Source organism: Artemia sp. Qi Xiang Cuo, chromosome 16, assembly GCF_049724085.1.
Source record: "Artemia sp. Qi Xiang Cuo chromosome 16, ASM4972408v1, whole genome shotgun sequence".
Lineage (NCBI taxonomy): Eukaryota > Metazoa > Arthropoda > Branchiopoda > Anostraca > Artemiidae > Artemia > Artemia sp. Qi Xiang Cuo.
Window position 1 is genome coordinate 42202799 of NC_142809.1, and position 21757 is coordinate 42224555.

At 35.0% G+C, this 21757-nt stretch overlaps 2 protein-coding genes across 2 annotated transcripts in view; one reads left to right on the plus strand and one right to left on the minus strand.

Moving 5' to 3' along the window:
• The window catches only part of Cand1 (Cullin-associated and neddylation-dissociated 1), a 170405-nt gene that overhangs the window by 75381 nt on the left and 73267 nt on the right, over positions 1-21757 (minus strand). Inside the window, exon 12 of the mRNA XM_089102636.1 lies at positions 8424-8578. Within this exon, the coding sequence (XP_088958762.1) occupies positions 8424-8578 (155 nt within the window). The remainder of the gene's footprint in view (positions 1-8423; positions 8579-21757) is intronic.
• Positions 10234-20302, plus strand: LOC148942924 (uncharacterized). Its single transcript, XM_089102635.1, has 6 exons — positions 10234-10368; positions 13190-13299; positions 14791-14911; positions 16946-17144; positions 18021-18218; positions 20078-20302. The coding sequence occupies exons 1-6, from the start codon at positions 10234-10236 to the stop codon at positions 20233-20235; spliced, it is 921 nt and encodes a 306-aa protein (XP_088958761.1). The 3' UTR covers positions 20236-20302.

Consider the following 21757-nt stretch of genomic DNA (forward strand, 5'->3'; position numbering starts at 1 on the left):
TGATTCCGTATTTTTTTTCTTTATATGTAACCACAATAGGCTACTCTTGTAGGCTAAATTACTTGTCTCTTCGAAAACGCAAAATTCTTTTGCTATCAGTGCTGTTGATAGCTCCGTTTCTTGCTGCCACCACTTATTGGGGTGTATGTACGGGGTGTCGCCACTTATTAATGCAAAAATGGCGCTAAAAGGTTGCTATGCCACTTACTCGAAGGGGAGAACCCCTTGTCGGCCCAAATGTTAGTGGGATTCCCGCTCTTACCCCAACGGTTCCGTAAATAACGGATTTACTGATAGGACCTTTTCTGGCTCCCACCAATGTTCGTGGCGTTAGCCGCTGGCAGTAATACCGGTAGGCCACAACGCCACTGGCGTGGTAATATACGGGTGTCACCACTTATTAGAGGGGAAAGCCCCGGCCCCAAATTATAATGTGATTCCCGCGTGTCTACCACACCGGTTCTGCAAATATCGGGTTTGGTACTACCCTATTTACAGTATACCCTGTCCCAGGGTATGATAACGCGATCGAGTGGTCAAATGGCCACTTTCTAAAGCCAAATGTACCTGCCTTGGGTTACGGCTAGAAAATCTCTTAACTCTCTCCTTGGAGGTAACAAACCTCCCTGTCAATATAATAATGACGGTACCTCGTAGCTCTATTCCTACCCTGCCTGGGTTACAGAAACTAGTACACAGTTTGTAGAAAATACCTTACTTGTATTCTTCCAAAAGGGTCACAATCCCACATAATTCTATATCCCCAAACGGGGTCTAAGCGCAAACTAAAACAGAATAATATTTTTCACACAATTGTTCACATGGGTTGACCTTCGCTTGGTCCACCCAATCAGCTACATCCCCATTCGAACCCAATTATACCTCTTGGCTTTATCTTTCAATGACACCCGAACCAGGAAGTACAAAAATAAAACTTAGTTCAAAGCTTACTTATTGCGACACCTCTAACTTAGCAACGAAAATTTAACCTGTCTTTTGAAATTATACAATAAGCAAATGTAATTAAGAAAACGAAAACAGGTCATTTATCTGAAAGGAAAAAAACAGGGGTGGAACCCCAACAATACCCCTGCCATTTACCCGACAAATTACCCTTAGCATCTCCACACGTAAAATTGAATCGGTAAAGAGAAAGCAAGACATATAAAAAAAAATTGTATAGGAATTCTGGTAAATTCACCCAGTGTAAAATTTTCCCTAAAAAGTTCACCCCCTGCAAACTCCCCTCTCCAAGGAAAATTCTTACAGCAGAAAATTTGTCCTCCCCTCCCCATCCAAAACATATATGCATACTTCCCAATAACAAATAAAACAATGGGAAATTTATAACTTTAAGACCTTTCCCCAGGTGCTGTAGGGGATCATTTCATCTACAAAGACAGCTATGGGGCATTTCAAGTATGCTGAACCAAAAAGCTATCTCAAAATTTTCATCAGACGATTTTGGGAAAAATGTGGCGTTGCAGGGGGCCCAGTTGCCCTCCAATTTTTTGGTCACTTAAAAAGGGTACTAGAACTATTCACTTAGGTTAGAATGAGCCCTCTCCAGACGTTTTAGGCCCACTGGTTTGATATGATCACCCATGGCGTAAAAAAAAAACATATAAACAAGCATCTGTGATTTTTCTTCTGACTAAATTACAAAATTCCACATTTGTGCAGATATGAGCTTTAAATCTCTACAGTAGGGTTCTTTGATATGCTGAATCTGATGGTGTAATTTTCATTAAATTATATGACTTCCAGGGGGTCTCCCCTCCCCCTTTCGAAAGTCAGACAAATTTTCTCAGGCTCGTAGCTTTTGATGGGTAATACTAAACTTAATGAAACTTATATATTTGGAATCAGCATAATATGCAATTCTTTTGATATATCTATTGGTAATCAACATTTCTTTTTTTTTAGCTTTCGTTACTATTGAGCCGGGTCACTCCTTACTTACAGTTCGTTGCCACGAACTGCTTGATTACCCATCAAAATCCAATCAGAGATCATTGAAATATTGATCGTTTTTTCTGCGTTACCAAAAGTATTGTCAATCAATCAATCAATCAATTTATTCAACAAATAAATTCACAACATATCACTTCAACATAGACTCCCCCGTAAAGCTCTATGGCCAGGAAAAAAAGGGAAGAAAAAAAAAAACAAATTTATCGAAAAAAAAATTGTATTCAAAAAACCTTATTGTTTCATATACAAGAGTTACCTGAATGCATTCAACGGAGTAAGAGCTCTTCGCGCCAGGACCTATTACAAGTGAATGAATTGGTCTAGTTGAACAGTTAATATTAACCGTGATAAATTAGTCTGCTGTGAGCTGAACTTATGAACTTTGATATTTGAATTTGGATAAGTTTCTAAAGGATGGGAAAGAGAAAGAAGAAAATGGAAGAATCTCTAAACTTGTCTGCGTCTACGGCAACGAGTCAAGGTGATGAAGTTTCTATAAAGTCTTTAGCGGAAAATATCAGTTTGATTTTAGAAACAGTTAAAGGAAATACTGCCACCTTATAATCATTAAAATCTAACATCAAAGCAATTGAAGATAATGTAAAAAAATTGGAAGAAATTGTTTCTGAATCGAGTAAAGAAGTAGCGCAGCTTATACCGCGTGTTCAGAATGTTGAATTAGAGACGGCAAGCTTCAAAAATCAAATATCTGTGTTGGCGGAGGAAAATATAGCGCTTAAATCACATACCGACAATATGTCTATTACTCTGATGAAATTGGAAAGTAATCAAAATGATAAAAATTTAGTGATGTGGAATGTGAAAGTTCAAGATGAAATAGGAGCACAGGAATTACTGTCTAAAGTTGTCATTGAAGGCCTTGATCTCCCAGTCCCAAGCCCAGTTAAGTTGGTGGATTTCAGGGAAAATGCCAAATTTTTGAAATTTCAATTGCCATTAAGGTTAATCAGGAATGATATTTTGAATAACACCAAAAAACTAAAAAACAAAAAAAATTGGAAGATTCGACAAAATTTACGTGATGGATCATAGGCCGAAATCTGTTCGTGAAGTTCTAAAGAGTTTGTTTCATGTGAAATTAAAATTGCATGAGTTTGAAATTGACTATTGGTTGTCGAAAGGTGTACCCCCCTGCCTAGTTATCAAGCGGCGAGATGGAACGAATGAACGACTAACAGTTAGTGAAGGTTTCGCTCTAATTACTGACCTTGAAAGGAAGCATGGTGGTCGAATCGCAAATATGGATACATGATTTTTTTTTAAGACTGATTGTGTTGATATGATAGTGGATTAGTTTTGTTAAATAATATGAGTATAAATGTTCGATATTTATTTGGGTTGAAATAAAAAATGTGGTGGGTTCTCTGCGGTTTTATGTATTTTGGGTGTTATTATTATGATTAAGAATCTATTTAGTGTGAGTTTTAGTGTTTGTAATTTTTTGTGGGAGAGGCATGGGGGGGTACTCTTTGGCGTGAGATCAGTACATGATAATGGTTAGTCAAGTTCACGAGATCCCTACATCTAGGCTGGAGGAATTGGAAAGAAATTCAGCCCATTTTAGTAATGTATTCCAAACGCCCCTAGCCCATGATAATAATGAAATTTTAAATTCTTTTTTAGTCCCCCCAAATAAATATTTGTTTTCTCATGAAATAGTTCATTAAAACCCAAATATGAGGAGAATATCTCTTTGGAACTGTCGTGGATGGAAGAGCGGGAAAGCTGCAATTAAGATCTTTTTATTTGATTCTGGTAGAGATATTTTTGGAGTTTGTGAAACATTTTTAAATGAAATTTCTGCCAAAAAAAATTAATATTAGTGATTTCCAATTTTTTCACGTAGGTAGAACTCAACAAAAGCAAGGTGAATTAGCAATACTGGTTAAAAATTATATTCCGGCACGACTGAAAGAAGAATTTTTATATTTGAATACGGAGATGATTTTCGAAAGCAGTATTGTTGAATATTTTCTACCAAATAATGATAAACTTTTAATTGCTGCAATTTATCGTCCTCCCTCATCAAATAAGGCAGATTTTATTGATAAATTCGAAAATATGTGTGATATCAAATCTTCGAATGCCATTTTTAATCCTTGGGGACTTCGATATTGATTTAATGGGATGTCTCCTTTCTAGACAGCATGGAATCGACCACATGTCCTTCAGTTTTTAGAATGTAACCTTTCTCATGGTATGAACTCAGTATGTTTTATTCCGACACGAATAACAAATTCTTCTTCTTCTCTGATTGATAACATTTTTGCACCTTATCCATGTGAGTCTACATTCGTGGTTATGGAGGATACATCTGATCATTGTATTTTAATGTCTGACTTCAAAGTGCAAAAGATAGTCACTCAAGAAAATCATATGAAGAGGAGAAATTTTTCACATGTAAATATGAATGAATTGAAATCTAATTTTAGCGATGTAGGATGGAGTGAAGTTATTAATGAGAATGACCCCAACATATCTTTAGATATATTTTATCAAATTTTGAGTGAACAACTGGACCTTCATTGCCCATTTAAAACTACGCACCAGAAAAGAACCTCACCCAAACAAGCTTGGATAAGTCCATCACTTCTAAAATCTATCAAGGAAAAAAATAGACTGTATAAGATAAAAATGAAATACCCCTCAGCTCATAATGTACAGCGATTCAAAAATTATAAAAATTTGTTAGTTAAAATTCTCAAAACAAGTGAAAAATGTATTATGAAGAGGTATTTAAAAAATCTGATTCACCTCGGTACTACATAGAAATTAGGTAAGAAAAAAACTGGAGACAATATTAAAAATCAACACCCTGAATGGATCATAAATAAAAATGGTGTTGAGTTGAAGGGGATGGATGTTCTTGCAGAATATATTAGTCATTATTTTTCTCATATTAGTTCTACCGTTGAACTGGAATCCCCTGAATCTCCATCTCATTCATATAAAGAATATCTCCCCCATCCGAAAATTCCAGTATGTTCCTGGCCCCTGTCACTCTCGGTGAGTTCCAGAAAGTAATTATGAATCTAAAGAGTGGTAATTCTCTAGGTCTTGATGGACTCTCCACAAATATTCTGAAAGAACTTGCACGCGAAATTAACTTCCTGTTGCTTCATATTTTAAATGCGTCGATGTCATCAGGGATCTTTCCGGAAGTATGGAAATCTGCACGAGTTATTCCAATTCATAAGAAAGTTGATAAGACAGATATAGGTAACTATCGCCCAATAGCTATTCTTTCCCCTATATCTAAGGTTATTGAAAAAATTATTCAAAAAAGAATTGTCTCGTATTTTGATAAAAGGAATTTATTTACTAAAAATCAGTTTGGATTCAGAGCGGGTCATTCTACTGAACAAGCTATTGCAGCGATAATTTTAGAGATTAATGATTCATTAAATGATGAAAATCATGTATCTACTCTTTTCTATGATATAAAAAAGGCATTTGATAGGCTAAACCATGAAATTTTATTGGAGAAAATTAATAATGCAGGTATTAGAGGTAAAGGCCAAGATCTAATAAAATCTTACTTGCATGGTCGAAAAATTCAGGTAGAAGTAAATGGGCACCTGTCAAGCCATATTGTCATTGATGATGTTGGAGTCCCCCAGGGATCAGTATTAGGGCCATTACTATTTTTGATTTATATAAATGACCATTCGAGGTGTTTACCCCAAGATAGTAGTTTAGCAGTAATTTTTGCAGATGATACGGCGATGACAGTAAAAGCTAAAACCCCATCTTTGTTGGCTGAGAATATGGTGACAGCAATGAAATCTTTGAATAAATGGTTTGCATGTAACTACCTGGCTCCGAATTTTTCTAAAACTGAATTCATGATTTTTGGGCGGTCACAGCGGGCAGTTAATAAAATTACCATAGATGAGTTAATAGTAAATCAAAGTAGGATAAAAAGAGTAAATTCATTTCGTTACCTTGGGATTATTCTTGATGAGCTTTTATCTTTCCGTAAGCATTCTGATTATTTGAGATTGAAATTTGCACATAACTTACGTTGTCTTCATAGAATGAAACATGTATTTCCTTTTTCCATCCTTAAAATTTTATATCATTCTCTAATTGAATCATATTTTAAATATTGCCCTGTAATATATCTCAACACATTTATGGTCCATCTCCAACCTCTTCAGATAATTCAAAATAAGGCGGTTAGAATCCTGGGTACTTTTGTTCATCGCCCAGTGAGGCTTCCAAAATCTTTCAGAAACCCAAACTTTATATCTCTTTCTCAATATACTTAATCTCAAACAACTGAAAGACCTGCAAACAGCAATATGGTATTATGATATCCAATCTTCGGCAAATTATTTCCATGATCTGGGTATAATTGAGACTCCCATTTCTCCTGCCCACCACGTCCGTTCCAAGAAGTATCGCCTTCCCCCAATTAAATCTGAAAGAGCTAGATTCTCAATCAGATACCAGATCCCTCATATTGCAAATAAATTTAATTTAATAGAAGTGTCCCCAAGATTCAAGAGCCGATTTTCTTTGAAAAAACATATTTCAAAAATTGTTCTTTGCCTGGATGTTGGGATTGGTGAATTTGGATTTTAGTATGAAATTTGTTGTGGTGTTCTCGCGCTGGGGTGGCCTCCTCTGTTATCACCTACCATGTGTGTCTTTTTTTTCATTATTGATATGCTTTATTTATTATTTCAACAATTTTTTTTTATGTTTTTGGCCGACAAACCGAGCCCTGCTCCCCGTCGGCCAGTTTAGAAAATTATTTATTCATGTAATTTGTTTGTTAAATAAACTTATCACTTACTTCATGAAATGCAATTAAACAAATAGAACAAGTTTTTCAACTAAAGTAAGGAGCAAGTTTAAAACTTAAAACAAATATAAATAACTATTTTTATAAGGGGGACTGCCCCCTTATCAACATCCTGCTCATTAAACAAAAGATTTTTTAGTGCTTTGAACTTTTTCTTCCAATTCCAAATTTTCTTTAAAATTTTGGGGAAAAGCCAAACTTCACAGTAACGAGTAAGGAGCTAAGGAGGCGAAAGTCCTCTTCATACAAAGAATAATCTGTTGAAGTAGGTTTCAAATCTTTTCCTTACTCTATTTTAAAGAGCTCTTTTTTTATTTAATTTCTTATTATTTCTCAAGTAAGAGCCGGGCCTAACAAGGATAGAATTGGAGGCACCGGCCCAACAAAACCTTGGTTAACCACTCTCAAAATCTGTATATTAATTTCTGTAAATCCATTAGTACCATTCTAAATTTAAATTTGCAATTTCAATTTCGGATAAGATTTGAATATACTTAAAAAACTGGCGATGAATGGTAATTTTTGTGAAAAGTCCTAGTTAATATTACTAACAAAGAATTTTGGTTAGATGAAGAGGAGTATTATTGTTTGTATGGATGGAAATTCTGTGAGACTTTTCATCTTCTACATAGCCATCATAACCTCTACAATAGGATTCTCTTATCGATAAATACATTACATACATTTGTTTAAATACAGTGAAGTACTTCATATAGATAGAAAAAGAAAAATATTATAATTTAAAATTGCTGAAAACTAAGTTCCTAGCAGTATTTGCAACCCCATAGAAATTTCCGGGCGGGGCTGATGATGACTTGCGTTGTTTTTTCCTCCTTTGTCCTGGCAAAATGGAAGTCTGACATATTAGCTGTATTGCGGAATGTTTTAATAAAGTCCTACTCCCCCTACCTTTATCAAGACTTATCTTAAGCCTTACCAAGAGGAAGTAGGTAGTTAATTAAAATATATTTTTTTAGAAATCTACCCTACCCCCACCTAAAAAATGACTCACCTCCCTCATTATAGCTGATACGCAATTACAGATCACCAAACGTACCCCAATTTCATTACAAATAAAGCGAATCAACTTCGTTGAATCCAATACTGCCACCGTGTGGCATTACTTCTTTTGAAACTGGGAAGCCTAAAATATAGTTATTGATACTTTTAAATCAATTAGCTTCTCTCGGTTTAAATTGATTGCAAATTCGTCCTCTTCGGGGTAAAGTCGTATTTTGGTGCCCTAAACCGCCTAAACTGTCACCCAACAACCCCTGCTATTTCCCCCCTTGAAAATTTTCTGCCGGCGCCCTTGGTATTATTAGCATGAAAGGAAATGAGATATTTTAAAACTCTTTAACAATTGCTGACACACCTCAACGATTAGGTAGCTAAGGCTTAGCTCATGAATTGACGAAAACATTAAGTATAGTTTTAGCTAAGCTGAATCTTTTATTTGTTTGCTTTTATAATGGTATCTTCAGCAATGATTATAGTAGTTATTGAAGAATTCAACCTTGAAAATGACATGTTGAGTCTTTCGGGCCCATTCATTGGCTCAAAAAAGGCCATTCATTCACCTTTTTCGGTATCTAAATATATTGAATAAAACACAAACCTGAAGAACGTCTCCAAATGAGGCCAAGACTTGGCCCATGCACGAAATTGCTTTCTCCTTTACCTCTTGATCAATATCCGTTGTTTTAAGTCTTGCAAGAGTAACACTGTATATAGGGGCTACAAAGGGACTAAAATCGAAATGAGATGGTACATCTGAAACGAAAAATAAATAAATAGAAATGTGATTGTGTGAATAAAGAGTAAAGCTCTGAGGAGACTATAGGAAAAGTTTAACACGCAATTATATGAAGATGATCTCTCTTTTTATCTTTAGTCAGCTAGTCTTTTGTTGACGAAGTTGACCTCCTCCAAAGAAAAAAAAAACAAATCCTCCGTCCGTGCTGGACGACAACCGACGCACCGTTTCTGCTTAATTGAATTCTTAATAGTGCGTTTGGACCCTACACTACGGTAGTTGGTTACAGTTGAGCGTAGTGGACAAGGTCCAAACGTGTAAAGTTTGATTCTTTATCGGTATGGCAAAATGTTTGAAAATTAAAAAAATGGCTCTTGTCTAAGAAATATGGATATAGGCTTGCAAAAGCAGCCTAGTTCATGGCTCTAGGACCACATGGATAGGGTACATTCTTTGCCTACTTAGATTTCAGAATTGAACAAAATTGATCTTCTAGAGATTCAAAGTAATTCTATAGTAATTAAATTTAATCTACGATTAAATGCCAAAAAAATAGACAAACATAAAGGGAGTTCTTCTCGGACACAATAAAATTGCCTTTATCGAAAATTCCAAATCCATGGGTCAGAATTTGGTCAATAAGCCAATAAAATCCCTGTTGAAGAATGTTTCAAAAATAATCTTGAACTTTCACTATAAAATTTCTACAATAAAATTTACAACACATTTACATAGTGGAAAGAATCCTTTCCCACGTAAAACGTTTATAAAATATATTAATACATAAAATACTGGAAGTAAATTTCCAAACTTCCCCCAGTAAAGTATTTTAGCCCCATGAAGCCATTTGATTAAAAATAGGGTCAGTTCCATTTTCCCTGCAAGGGCAATCTTAGACATAGTATCTTTACTTTAAACGCATTTCAGTCATATGTTCTGGGGGAGGGGGGAGGATGACAAAAAACTTGTCAAGTTCTAAGCAACGTGGTTTACATCTTGGTTTCAGAAAGGGCTCATGAAGATAACCCAAACTCCTAATGATGGTCAAAATGTTTTTGGTCTTTCTACCCGATTATTGGTCTACCCAATTATTTGGTTTGGAACGGTGGTTGGTGGTGTGACTCTGTAAGCTCAGCCAGAGTCGACCCAGCTCTAAATGGGTAACCGGAGAAATCTGGGAAAGGTAAACAGGAAGGGTGTGCCAAAGCACAGGAAGGTTGGCCCCCAGCCCCCTATTGCACTTCTTGGCTGAAGGGCCAAGAAACGGAGATCAGCATCGCCGGTAGGGACTGTAAAGCCCAATGCCGTATTCTTTGCCTTTACCTTTTTTACCTTTCTAAATCGATATTTACGAGTATGATTGAAGAAGTTTTAAAGCAGTTTCAAAGAAATTTTAAGCAAATCCTTTTATGCTTCCGAAAAACTAATCTGACTCAGAAATAACCTTGTAGGAATTAAACCACATAGGAAAACCAGGTTTATTTCCTCTTAAATTAGGAACGCCCTTATTAAATCCTGTACTTGCGTTGAGTAGAACAATCTCAGCATTTTTACAACGGAAGCAGAAGGCAATATACTTAAAATCAAGGTTTGTTTGTAATTAATTCTGGGGCACAACTCAAAAATTAGTAAATATCTTTTTCGCAAAATTGAAACAGTATTCAGAGGGAAGATGTCGAGAAAGATACTATATATTGTTTTCACATTGATTGGATATGTCAACTGTCAGTACAAACAATTAATAGCATTTTCATATGCCAAGGCGAAACCAGCAAGTCAGCCTGGTTTTCTATCCTTCTCAAAACAGGTAACATATCTTACTTTTTCGGTAAGGCGTCGGATTTCAATGCTCTGTCTGTGTGACACGGTTTAGAACGTACTTCCTGAGATGGCTTAAGGCTGTTACTCAATGGCGTATCCAGAATTTTTTCAGGGGGGGGGGGGGTTAAAATTTTTTTTTTAAGCATAAAAATTCGTTTTTATGCATTCGTGTTACGTTTTTAATAGTCATACAAAAATTTGGGATGGTAAAACTCAAACCCCCCCCCCCCCCCACCGGATCACTGGTGTCGCTTGTTTTCCACTTTTAAAAATAAATCGAATTTTTTTTTATCTAAGTTTGATTTTTATTCTATTTTATTTCCTTTCCCTTTGGTAGGTGTGTCCAGGATAAGTTAAGAACTATTTAGTTTTAACTGGGGGGTTTTATCCTTGGCCGTTTCTCACTTTTTTTTATTATTTTGAGTTAGTGTTTAAATAATATAAGTAGCTGTCATTCTACATGGCCAGAAGATTTTTTAGGGACAGGTGTCATGTATATTTCAATGTTTTTTGTTCATGATAAAAAAAAAATTATTTTGATACCAGATTTTGTCCACTCTACTTTTTTCCTCTTACATATCTCCTTATCTTAGTATTTTGCTTATGTAGTTTTTGGTTTAATTAACATTTTCTCTCTTATTTCAAAAGTTATGATTGATTTGTCTTAATATGGTACTAACGTAAACAGTAAAATAAAACACCTTTGAACCGAAGAATACCGTTACGTTTAATATAATTCTCCACATTATTATAACTCTTCTTAAAGATTTACCTATAATGACTGTTCAAACAAACGACAGAAAATCTAAGCAATCTTGTTTAGATGTTAAATATATTAAAAATCTTATATCTTCAACACGGGCCGTCTCCAGAATATTTGTTCGTAGAGGGGGAGGGAAATTAATTTTTTTTTTCTACAAGGGAGAGTTCAAGTTTTAGTTTTAAAGTTCAGTTTTAGCTAAGCATTTTTGATAATTTTGCTCGAGTCGGGCAAAAATTTTTGGAGGGGGGTTCAAACCTGGTAACTTCCCCCTCTCCCTACAGCCTTGTCTTCAACTCAATTAAAATTTCAAAACAAATTGTTCTCGAGTTACCCAGAAAAAAATTATCTTTTTAAGACTAAAAATGCAACGCGAAGCCGTCAAGACATAGAAAAAGTTTTAGTTGAATAGTAAGAAAATATGTGATCACCACCCATGGTTTTATTTTTGTTTTTAAAAAGCTTCAGTTTTTCCAGGTAGCAACAAAACAAATATGTTTTCTGTTCATGCAGTTGGAGATGAAAGCGTTAAAAAACCCTTCTTTTTTAAGTGTTTAGTAAACATGATAGTACAAAAATTAAACCTTATCACAGTTCATCCTAAACTAACAATTAATTCTTTGTTCTAATGAAATCTTGCATTGCCAAGACCGCAACTACTGTTATTTCAAATAACCAACAACCACAACATTACTTGTACAAGATGAGTGCCATGCCTGTGCAATGGTACGTAAGTTTTCATGAAGGTTCGACCTTTCACCTTAGAATACAATTCAGAAATAGTGGCTTAAAGAGTACTATTTTCGTACTCCTCTAGAGTCGGGTGTGTGTGCGCCTACGGGCGACAAGGGGGGTGATAAATATCATCGTCTCTTGTGACTCCGAAGTCAGAAATTGATTAGCAACACCTAACGTGAACTCTGGTCGAAGTCACAGAGCTCGAAAAAACCACAAATTACGTTTAAAGCTTTTATGTAAAAAAAAAAAGTTTTAAACAAACAACTCACTGCAGCACCAAGCCACTAGAGGACAACACAGCTACGCAGGCTCCTCCTCCAATCCAATCTATCAAAGCCTCCCTCTTTACACCTTCCCAAGAACTACCCATTTCCCTCACATCTTTTCTTACGACATCCTCTCATCCCATTCGGGGACGGCCTGCTTTTCGTTTAGCCCTAAATGGTTGGCCGACAAGGACGATCTTTAGCCATCTTTCATCCGTAGAATGTGTCCTAGATACCTCAACCTTTCTCTCAAGCAGGATTGAACCACATTTCTTGTACAGCTTACTGTTTGAGATACTGTCAGTCAGTCGGGTACCCATTTCAATGCTTAGACAATTTCTCTGGAAAAGATTTAGCAAGTCCTCCTCCGTCTTGCGAATGGCCCAGGCTTCAGAACCATATTTGACCACTGTCATCACTGTAGCTCCCAATATTCTAATCCCCGTTCGCAGGAGATTAGAATATTGTTTTTTCGTATAACTGTGAAAACAACCCCTTATCTTTGGCTATTCTACTTTTAACATTGTCACCGCACGCACCGTCTTTACTAATTATACTACCTAGGTAAGTGAAGCTGTCCACTTGATTGATTTTCTCGTTACCCAACATCGCCTCTTCATCTTCATTTATTTCTAGTCTTAGCGACTTAGTCTTCTTAACATTAGTTTTCAATTCTATTCTAACCCATTTCAAACAAAGTTTTATGTTTCGGGGTAGCAGGAGGAAAAATCAGAGGTCATGCCCTAACCCTCAGTAAACATACCTGGCTCACAAGATATAAGTGTTATGTATACTGGGAGCACCTGGCGATGTTCTCAGTCTGTGCAGTCAATACTAAAGATTTCCGACATCCACTAACTATTTATCAAGCATGGTCCAACGGTGAAAATGGCCTTTTTATAAGAAAATGGCCTTTTTATACCATCAAAAGTCGCATATTGCACGTAGTTATTCATCTTTCAGGAAACCCTTAGCTTCCCATGGCTCTTTGCTTGGAAGTAAAACCACTGTTATTCGGTTGAAATTTATTTCTTCTCTTTTAGTTAGTGAATATCGATGCTTGTTTTAAGCCAGAATTTGGTGTTTTCATTGCTCTCGACGAAGGAATCTACGCTTTCAGCTTCAATATTGTATCCCAGAACGAACCAACAAGGTAAAAATTATAATTTTTTTATTGCAAATTAATGGAAAAGAAGACCAGTCGGGCACTTCTTGATTTTCAAAACATCTTCTATGAACAATTGAACAATATTTCTATCGTTGTCTGTTCTACCCCTCCAAAACTTTCCTTCCTTGTACTTCATAATAAGCCCATCAAAATCAAATTCTAACTTCTTTTAAGGGACATCTGGTTTTTCAAGTCACCAACAAACGACTAGCACTAGCACTACCAGCACTACGATAGTAAAAATACCCCCCCCCCCCCCCGCGAAAATCCCCCAGAGAATTCCATCTCCGCTGAAGAATTCCCCGAGACAATTCCCCCAAAGCATCTCCACGTGTAAAATGAGATCATGAACGAGAAAGTGAGTCAAATAAAAAAGAATTTCGTATAAGAATTCTGGCGAATCCCTCTTCCCGTGTAAAATTTCCCCAGGAAAGCTCCCCTCCGGATACTTCCATCCCATTGGGAAATTTTCCCCGTAGAAAATACATCCCCAGATCTCCCCTCTCTAAAAATGTCGGTAAAATTCCTTATAATAAATACTATATATAAACAATGGGTAAATTTCATAACTTGTGGCCCTTCCTCCAATGGTTCTGGGGGGTCATGTCATCTCTAAAGACATATTTATTGTATTTTTCAACTATACTGAACAAAATGGCTATCTCAAAATTTTATCAGACGACTTTTGGGAAAAAGAGCGTGGGAGAGGGGTCTAGCTGCCCTCCAATTTTTTTAACACTTAAAAAGGGCACTAGAACTTTTAATTTCCTCTCAAATAAGCCTTCTCGCGATATTCTAGGACCATTGTTTTGATGAGATTACCCCTGGGAAAAAGTAAAATAAATAAACACGCATCCGTGATCTTTCTTCTGGCCAAAAAATACAAAATTTCACATTTTTGTAGATAGGAGTTTGGAACCTCTACAGTAGGGTTCTCTGACAAGCTGAATCCGATGGTATGATTTTCATTAAGATTCTTTTACTTCTATGGGTTTTTTTCCTCTCCCCTTTTTTCGAAAATTTGGCAAATTTTCTAAGGCTCGTAGCCTTTGATGGGTAATACTAAACTTAATGCATATTATATATTTAGAGTCAGGATAATAAGCCAATTCTTTTGATACATCTATAGATATCAAATACCATTTTTTAGAGTTTCGGTTACTATTGAGCCGCGTCACTCCTTACTTACAGTTTGTTACAACGAACTATTTGATAATTATCATGGCTTTAAGTATTTCAAAAGCTCATAACTTTTATATCTAATTTTAGCACTTCATAAGTCAAATACTTTAAATTTATTAAAATTTTTAATTGAGTTACGTAAGCCCTTTCATTTCTTCTATTCGTAACTGAAGTAACCATCCAGTTCTGCAAAAATTTCAGCTCAGCGAAGTGGTTTATTGTGGGGAGTCAACCCCAACATAACCGAAACTGATTGTTTTCTTTCAACTGACAGATTATAAGAATTTCTTATAGGGTATCACTTATGAAAAATAGAGAGCTGTTGGCTACAGCCTTTGCAGACAGAGGTGGCTATAACTCGGCATCACAATTTGTGATCGTCAAGTTATTATACAACGACACTATATATCTGAGGGTAAGTGTTGACAATGTTGTTATCTAAATAGTTTCTTGGTCAACATTTTGAATCTTTAATTCATATATGGCCTTTTATTATACCTTTTATTATATTATTTGAATTAAAATCAAATTGCTGGCATCAAGCCATGGCTAATTGGAGATAAAGCCACGACAGATAGTGTGAGTGAGTGGCAAATCTGGCATAAGCCTTTTTTAGGATATTACCTGGCCTTTTTAAGAGTCTTTTGACCAGAGTAAAATATTTCAACATATGGTCTTGAAGATCAAAGCCCACTTTCAAAGATTTTAACTGCACTAAAGTGTCATAAATACTAATGCAATTTGTGTTAATTTCCCCCCCCCCCCATGAATTTCTCGCCAAAATTCTTGTCCCTGTATGTGAAATTTCGGGACAAACTTCTGGATACGCCCTATTACCATAAAAAAGGAACTTGCAGTTTTAGTTAAAACAAAGATTTCAATAGTAGCAAAAAATAGGAAATGATATTAATAAGAATTATACGCATATGATCATTGAGCTAACCAAAAAGAAGAGAAAAGCAAATTTTCAAAATAGAAAAAAAGTAAACAAAGAGCTATAAAACCGTCCTACGAAGGCGTCTAGATTATGCAATTAGATTACGAAGATGTCGTTACAACTCCTTAAACTCCTTTAAATTTTAAAAACAGTCTAAACTACTAAACAGCATAATTTGTCAACTAACTTTGGGTAGACTGAATGGAAATATCCCTTTTTTGCCTGGTCGTTTATGTGGCTTAAAATTTTTCTAGCAATCATATTTTGCTATAAATTTCGTCTTTTTTCAAAACACATTTAAAATAAAAGCATCTTTTTATGACCAGTTGGATAAATTTCAGCTGATGTACTCCGTTTAACTTTATTTCTAGTGGTGTAAAGGTTGTGTGAACGTAATACATCCAAGTTATTTAGATTTTTTCACTTATTTGTGGTTAGATTGGACTATCCAATTTAAAATATTTACTCGCCAATGATAATTTGCATGCCGCATTTGTAAACTATTAGTAACATTTTCTAACATACTATATTTTCATGGCATTCTCGGACATATAACATATTACTAGTTTATTTTTCCAGGCTTACCGGACAAGTCCAACAAAGTACAACATTCTTGCAAGGGCTTCCGCATCACAGCGATGGGAGGAGGGGGTTATTGCATTATAACTTGTCTATTTTGCTGGTCTTAAAGCAAATCTAAACAGAAACTATGTCAAAGCTACGACTTAAATACAGAAAATATACCCATGATATTGACAAACACCAATTACGAATTGTATTGGCATTATGTTGTTTATTTACTTTCAGATTGTGTTTGCTTTGTTGAATCCCAGTTAGTAGGGTTGTGTTTGATAGGATTGGGTCTCCTTGGATTTGAGCTCAAATGAGTTTCATAGAATGAATCAAATACCTCATAAACTTTTGCGTTTTGTAGTGTGGGGTATAGCCAACGAAAACTTCAATTATGGTATGGTGAAGGAGATGGTCTCTAATGTGTCATCCCAAAGTGGCTAATCCTAGTACAGGCAGGAGTTGCAGAAGTAGCAGACTTGCTTTTTACAATCAAACAATAGTAATGCTTCATACATTCAAGCAAAGATCATATGCATATACTTGAATTTTCTCTAAGTAAGAGCCTTAAAGAGCGGCATGGCAGACAAATCTTCAGCATTGCATTGTTTAGCATGTTCAACATGTATTGGACTCAGACGGGTTAATGCTGCTTTGAGTTTATAGCAGTAAGTTACTGCAGTAACTATATTTTTCTTATGGTATTATTAAGTAATGATAGCCCTAAATGCTATTAGCTCAGACTCATATACTTATATTCCCACTAAAACAGTGCAAATGCAGAAAATTCATTGTGATTATTAACATTAGCTTTGTGATATTCTTAACTGATGTATTTAAGCTTAATAATTAATTATGTATTTATGTTAAATTATGTATTATTGATTATGTATCTAAGCTGCTTAATTGAGGTATTCAAGATGATATTTACGAGCACTTTAGGTGGAAGAAGGCAATATCTACGAATCATCAACTCGTGAAAGAGCCTTCACAACTTTCTCTGGCTACCTTATATTACCTATGCCTGATCAAACAACACAAGAGGGAGCGTTTCAAGGAACGATTGTGGAAAGGCCTTTCAGTATACCAGCTTTCCAACAAGGATATCCCATTAGACCATTTCCAGCTTATGGAAACCCAGGTAATTTTATAGCAAAACTCCTTTTTTAATCAAAGATCAAGTTACTTAACGTTATTTACCATAAAGCGTAAAATTTCATTTTCAAAAGTTTATAATTGATGATAAAGGGGAGGAATTGTGAATATCTGTTCTAAATTATCATTTCAATAGTAAGTTACTGAGTTTTTAAGAGATGGCGCTGAAGCATTTGCAATAATTAATAGGTTTCAATCAAATGTAAATGCAAAATTTGAAACTCCCATTAATAGCCCGTAGGTTGCGTTAAGGTTAGTTGTAAGATATAATATGATTATAATTTTAAATTAACCAATAAATTTTATACAAGGAAAAGCCACGCTTTACAGCAAAGTACGTAATATTTTTTCTGTAATGATAAGCACAGCATTTGAAAAAAATCAGTCGATAGTCTAAGTTCCTTCAACAATGGTGTTCCGAATTTTAAGCAACATTTCTGGGAATTCTAGACGCAACATAAACGGCACTGTTAACCAATTTTCGCTTACTTGACACTGCAAATGTCAGGGTATCAGTGAGAATTCCAAGATTAAACTGTATCAGCTATCAGGGCTAAGGATATAATGAGAATTCCAAGATTACACTGTACCAGCTATCAGGGCTAAGGATATTAATAGTAGAGGAATCCACCATAGCATAATTCAAAAACCACCTGGACAATTTAAAATATTATTTTTTTTTTTTTGTTACGAGACAAATTTGGGGTGAAGTGCAGGAAAATCAGGGTTTCAGTACGAATGCTAGAAATAGAAGACACTTAAAAGAAAACAGTTGACTGAATAGAGAAAGCAATGTTTTTGGTATAGTTAATTTTGCCTTTTCATCCATATCTACAGCATAATTATTAACGGTGACTTTCAGGTGGTGTTCCACAGCAACAGCCATTTCGACCAAGTCAGTGGGGTCCATTTTTGAAATATCACCCTTCCCAGTCGAGGGTCAGTTTCCCAAAAGAGCAAAAAGAAGAAAATGCTGTTAAAAATGAAGTATCTGACTCAATATGGCCTTTCGAAGGGGCTGTAATTATAGACGATGATAAGACTGATTTCTACTTACAGAGTAAGTCTCCTTTTTATTTTGCTTAAAAATCAACAATATCAACAAAATCATTAAATAAGAAGAGGAATAGACAGACATATATCATCGTACAAAAAAATTAAGAAGCATATATTTTTTATAACCTTCCCGGAGACAATAAAATCATAAGTTTTCTGTCGGAACAGCCTCTTTTTTTTCAAGATTCAAGTAAGGGGAACCAACAGAAATTAGAGAGCATAGCTGAAAAATATGTCTTCAATTCATAATATAATACATAATCTGATGCCAGGTGGCCTTGGAGCTAGGCGTATAAAGAGAAAGTTGTCCCTATCAGAACAGGTCTCCCCTACATCCAACGAATCAAACATGGATACAAGTTCAAGAGTCAGCGCCTTCGAGCACGCCCTTTAAACTAAAAGGAAAGCCAAATAACCTATTTTTCTATCATTCCCAATCCAAAGTATATATTTTTTTTTTTTTCATTTTTTCCTTTTTTTAGCTTTCTAAGGTCTTTTCAATAGGTGCACACCAATCTGACAAATGAATGAGTTCATGAGATTGTCAGGAAATGTCTCTCAGTAGGTAGGGATGGGGTGAAAAGGAAAAAGGGGATATTTTCAGCCACTATTTTTCAATTTTTCCCGGCAGATTCTTTAGGAAAAATCCCACGGGGATAGAGAAAATCTCCAAAAAACTCCAGAGGATCAGAGCTCTTAGAGCAATCTCAGAAACATAATTATTTACTTTGGATATATGAAATTATAGCACAAAAGCTTTGCCATTTACTTTTTTCAATGGCCAAAGTGTTTCTTGCAATTTTTCTTGTTAATCCTTACTTTGGAGGTTAAACTTAGGAAAAGTGAATAGAGTCAATTAGATAATGAAACTAATCAGATAGGATAAATTAACAAGACTGAAAACTGAAGTAGCCTTCCTTGGAGGAGAAGCTTGTGGGGCTGTGTTGACCTCAGGCGGCTTGATACTACACAATAAGTAATAGACTAAGATCTTTCAAAAGTACAATGTAGGATATTTCACCAACCTGATATTTAAAGCAGGCTCTCTTAAAACCAGCGCCTCAAATTAATTCCTTGTCCATTTCCCCGTTTTTGGTTCTTTCTTTTTCCCAACATACTAGCAAAATTTCTACTTGTCTGTGGTATTATTTTTTCTTCTTTTTTTACATGCTAAATCTTTTCTTACTGAAGAAAAAAACGTCGAGAATAGATCTTCATGCATCAAATTTTTTTTCGCCGTATCTTGGGGGCAAAAGAAAATATTTCTTGTACTGTCAGTCAAAAATAGCAGTCCGAAATCCAATTACATTTTCCCCAGACACCACTATTGGCGCAAGCGACAGATTTTTATGATAGTGGAAATTATTTGTATGCATTTTGCTGCTGTTCTTTATTTGTTTATTTATTTTGTTAACCGCTATCCGTTACTTAGCTCCGGAAACTTACAATAATAATATGACTGGCATTTGGGGGCTGAGCACATTGTTTTAGTCTAAAAACAGATTAAGGAAGAATTTTTTGTAAGTCAAAATAGGGTTTATTGCTGAGTTATTTTCTCGTTTTTTGATGAAAAAGTATAATAAGAGAGAAGAAACTGTTGTTTTTTTTTTACATGAATGAATGATGGGTTGAAAGTCATAAAGTTGCAGTTATCTTTTACCACAGCCTTTGTTGCTCTCCCTTGGTTTCCCCCGAAAGTAATGTTTATTTTACAATAGTTTGTATATAAATCACTTCAATTATTTTCTGTTTTTCTTCTCTAACGCAGAATTTTATTTTCAAAATAATGAAGCTGTTTGAACATTTTTGTAAATTATTAAAAGAAAATATATATTTTTGCAAATAATAAATGTTTATTTTCAGGTATATCAAAAGGAAGAAAAGATTCAGCCTTTGAGCCTCAGACAAATTTGAATCTGCAGAGCGAAATACCCAATTACGTTATAAAACCTTGTTCAAATACAAATTCAGAGGGACAGGGCGCTACATTACCAGGAAAAATTGGAAAACCATGTTCATAAAATCTATCAGAAGGAGGGTTGTTCACTCTAATATGGATAAACAAGGTTTTGAAGTGAAAAAATTTTATATGAGAATAAATGATTTGACAATAATAATTGTCATTTTTCGTTTTTTAATTACCCTTGTTTCACTCTCTTTTTTCCATTTTTTTACAGCTACCTTCGATATAATCCAAGAAACAGGTATGACCGGTCATATTGAACATAAGGACAACGTTCAGCTGACAAAGGTCAACACGCCTGAAAAATATTGCTGTGAGGAGCAAAAAGCTTTATAATAGGTTAATTTTCCCCGAAAAGTGTCATGCTATTACCAAATGTTGGTAAATTTTGCATTTATTTGTCTTCTAAAGGGAAGGGGTAAATATACATTCTTGGAATTATCTGGAAGTATAACTGAAACTGATCATTTTTTATAAACACTTTTTAATAAACTGTACGGTTTGGTATAAAGGCTCTGATAATGGATCAACAGAGTTTTTGAAGGGAAAAGTTTTGATACGAAAAATGCAAAGTTTTGAAATAACAATTGTTGCTTTTTTTCCTCTTCGTTTAATTATCCTTATACAAGTTATCCTTGTTTCAGCCTCTCTTTTCCTTTTCTTCTTTAATTCAGTTCCCCCGTTTCAATCAATCTAGAAACAGGTCTTATGGATGCGAAAAAGTGAGCTTTGGTAGTCATGCCTCCATTCACCTTTTCCTCTTTCTATTTTAAGCAAGTAAAATTATGACGGAACTAGACCCTTAAGATCCAAACCGGAGGTGCTGATCTCCTTTTTATGGCCCTTCGGCCAGGAAGTACAATAGAGGGTTGGGGGCCTGCCATCCTGTGCTTTCGCACACCCTTCCTGCTTACCTTCCCAGATTTCTCCAGGTACCCATTTTAAGCTGGGTCGACTCTGACTGAGCTTACAGTCACGCCAATGAACCAGAAACCTCTTCGTTTCAAAAAAAGATAAATTGCAAGCGTATTATACAATAGTTCAAATGTGCCAAGTTCATACGTATTTGCATACAACTGATCTATAGAATTTTAAAATTAAAAAAAAAACGAGTTTCTCCTTTCAGATTTTGAACAAATCTGAAAATCTGAAAGTCGCACTAAGTTGAGCACCTTAGTTCTGCCCTAGGATGGATGGATGGTAAACTATCTATCAACAAGTGAAATTACATTATTTTTATTTAGTTCTGAAAAAGAATTATGCCCGCTTCGCCTCTCACTAAGACTATCTGTCTTGGCTTTACTCCAATTAATTTGTCCTTAATTTGTCCTTAACTAGTACTAAAATTTTCTCTTTTTTTTCTATTCCTGGCACGCCCCTAGGACAACTAGCCTTTGCAAGTTCATGGGCAGGCTAGAAAATTTAGTTGAAAGACTTTGTTTTTTTTTCATTTATTATATATATATATATATATATATATATATATATATATATATATATATATATATATATATATATATATATATATATATATATATATATATATATATATATATATATATATATATATATATATACAT

Excerpts from the sequence above, each read along its gene's own strand:
- LOC148942924 (XM_089102635.1), top strand. The coding sequence starts at position 10,234 with ATGTCGAGAAAGATACTATATATTGTTTTCACATTGATTGGATATGTC. Across the intron at positions 13,300-14,790 it reads TCCCAGAACGAACCAACAAG|GGTATCACTTATGAAAAATA; the intron begins GTAAAAATTATA and ends AATTTCTTATAG. Across the intron at positions 14,912-16,945 it reads ACGACACTATATATCTGAGG|GTGGAAGAAGGCAATATCTA; the intron begins GTAAGTGTTGAC and ends CGAGCACTTTAG.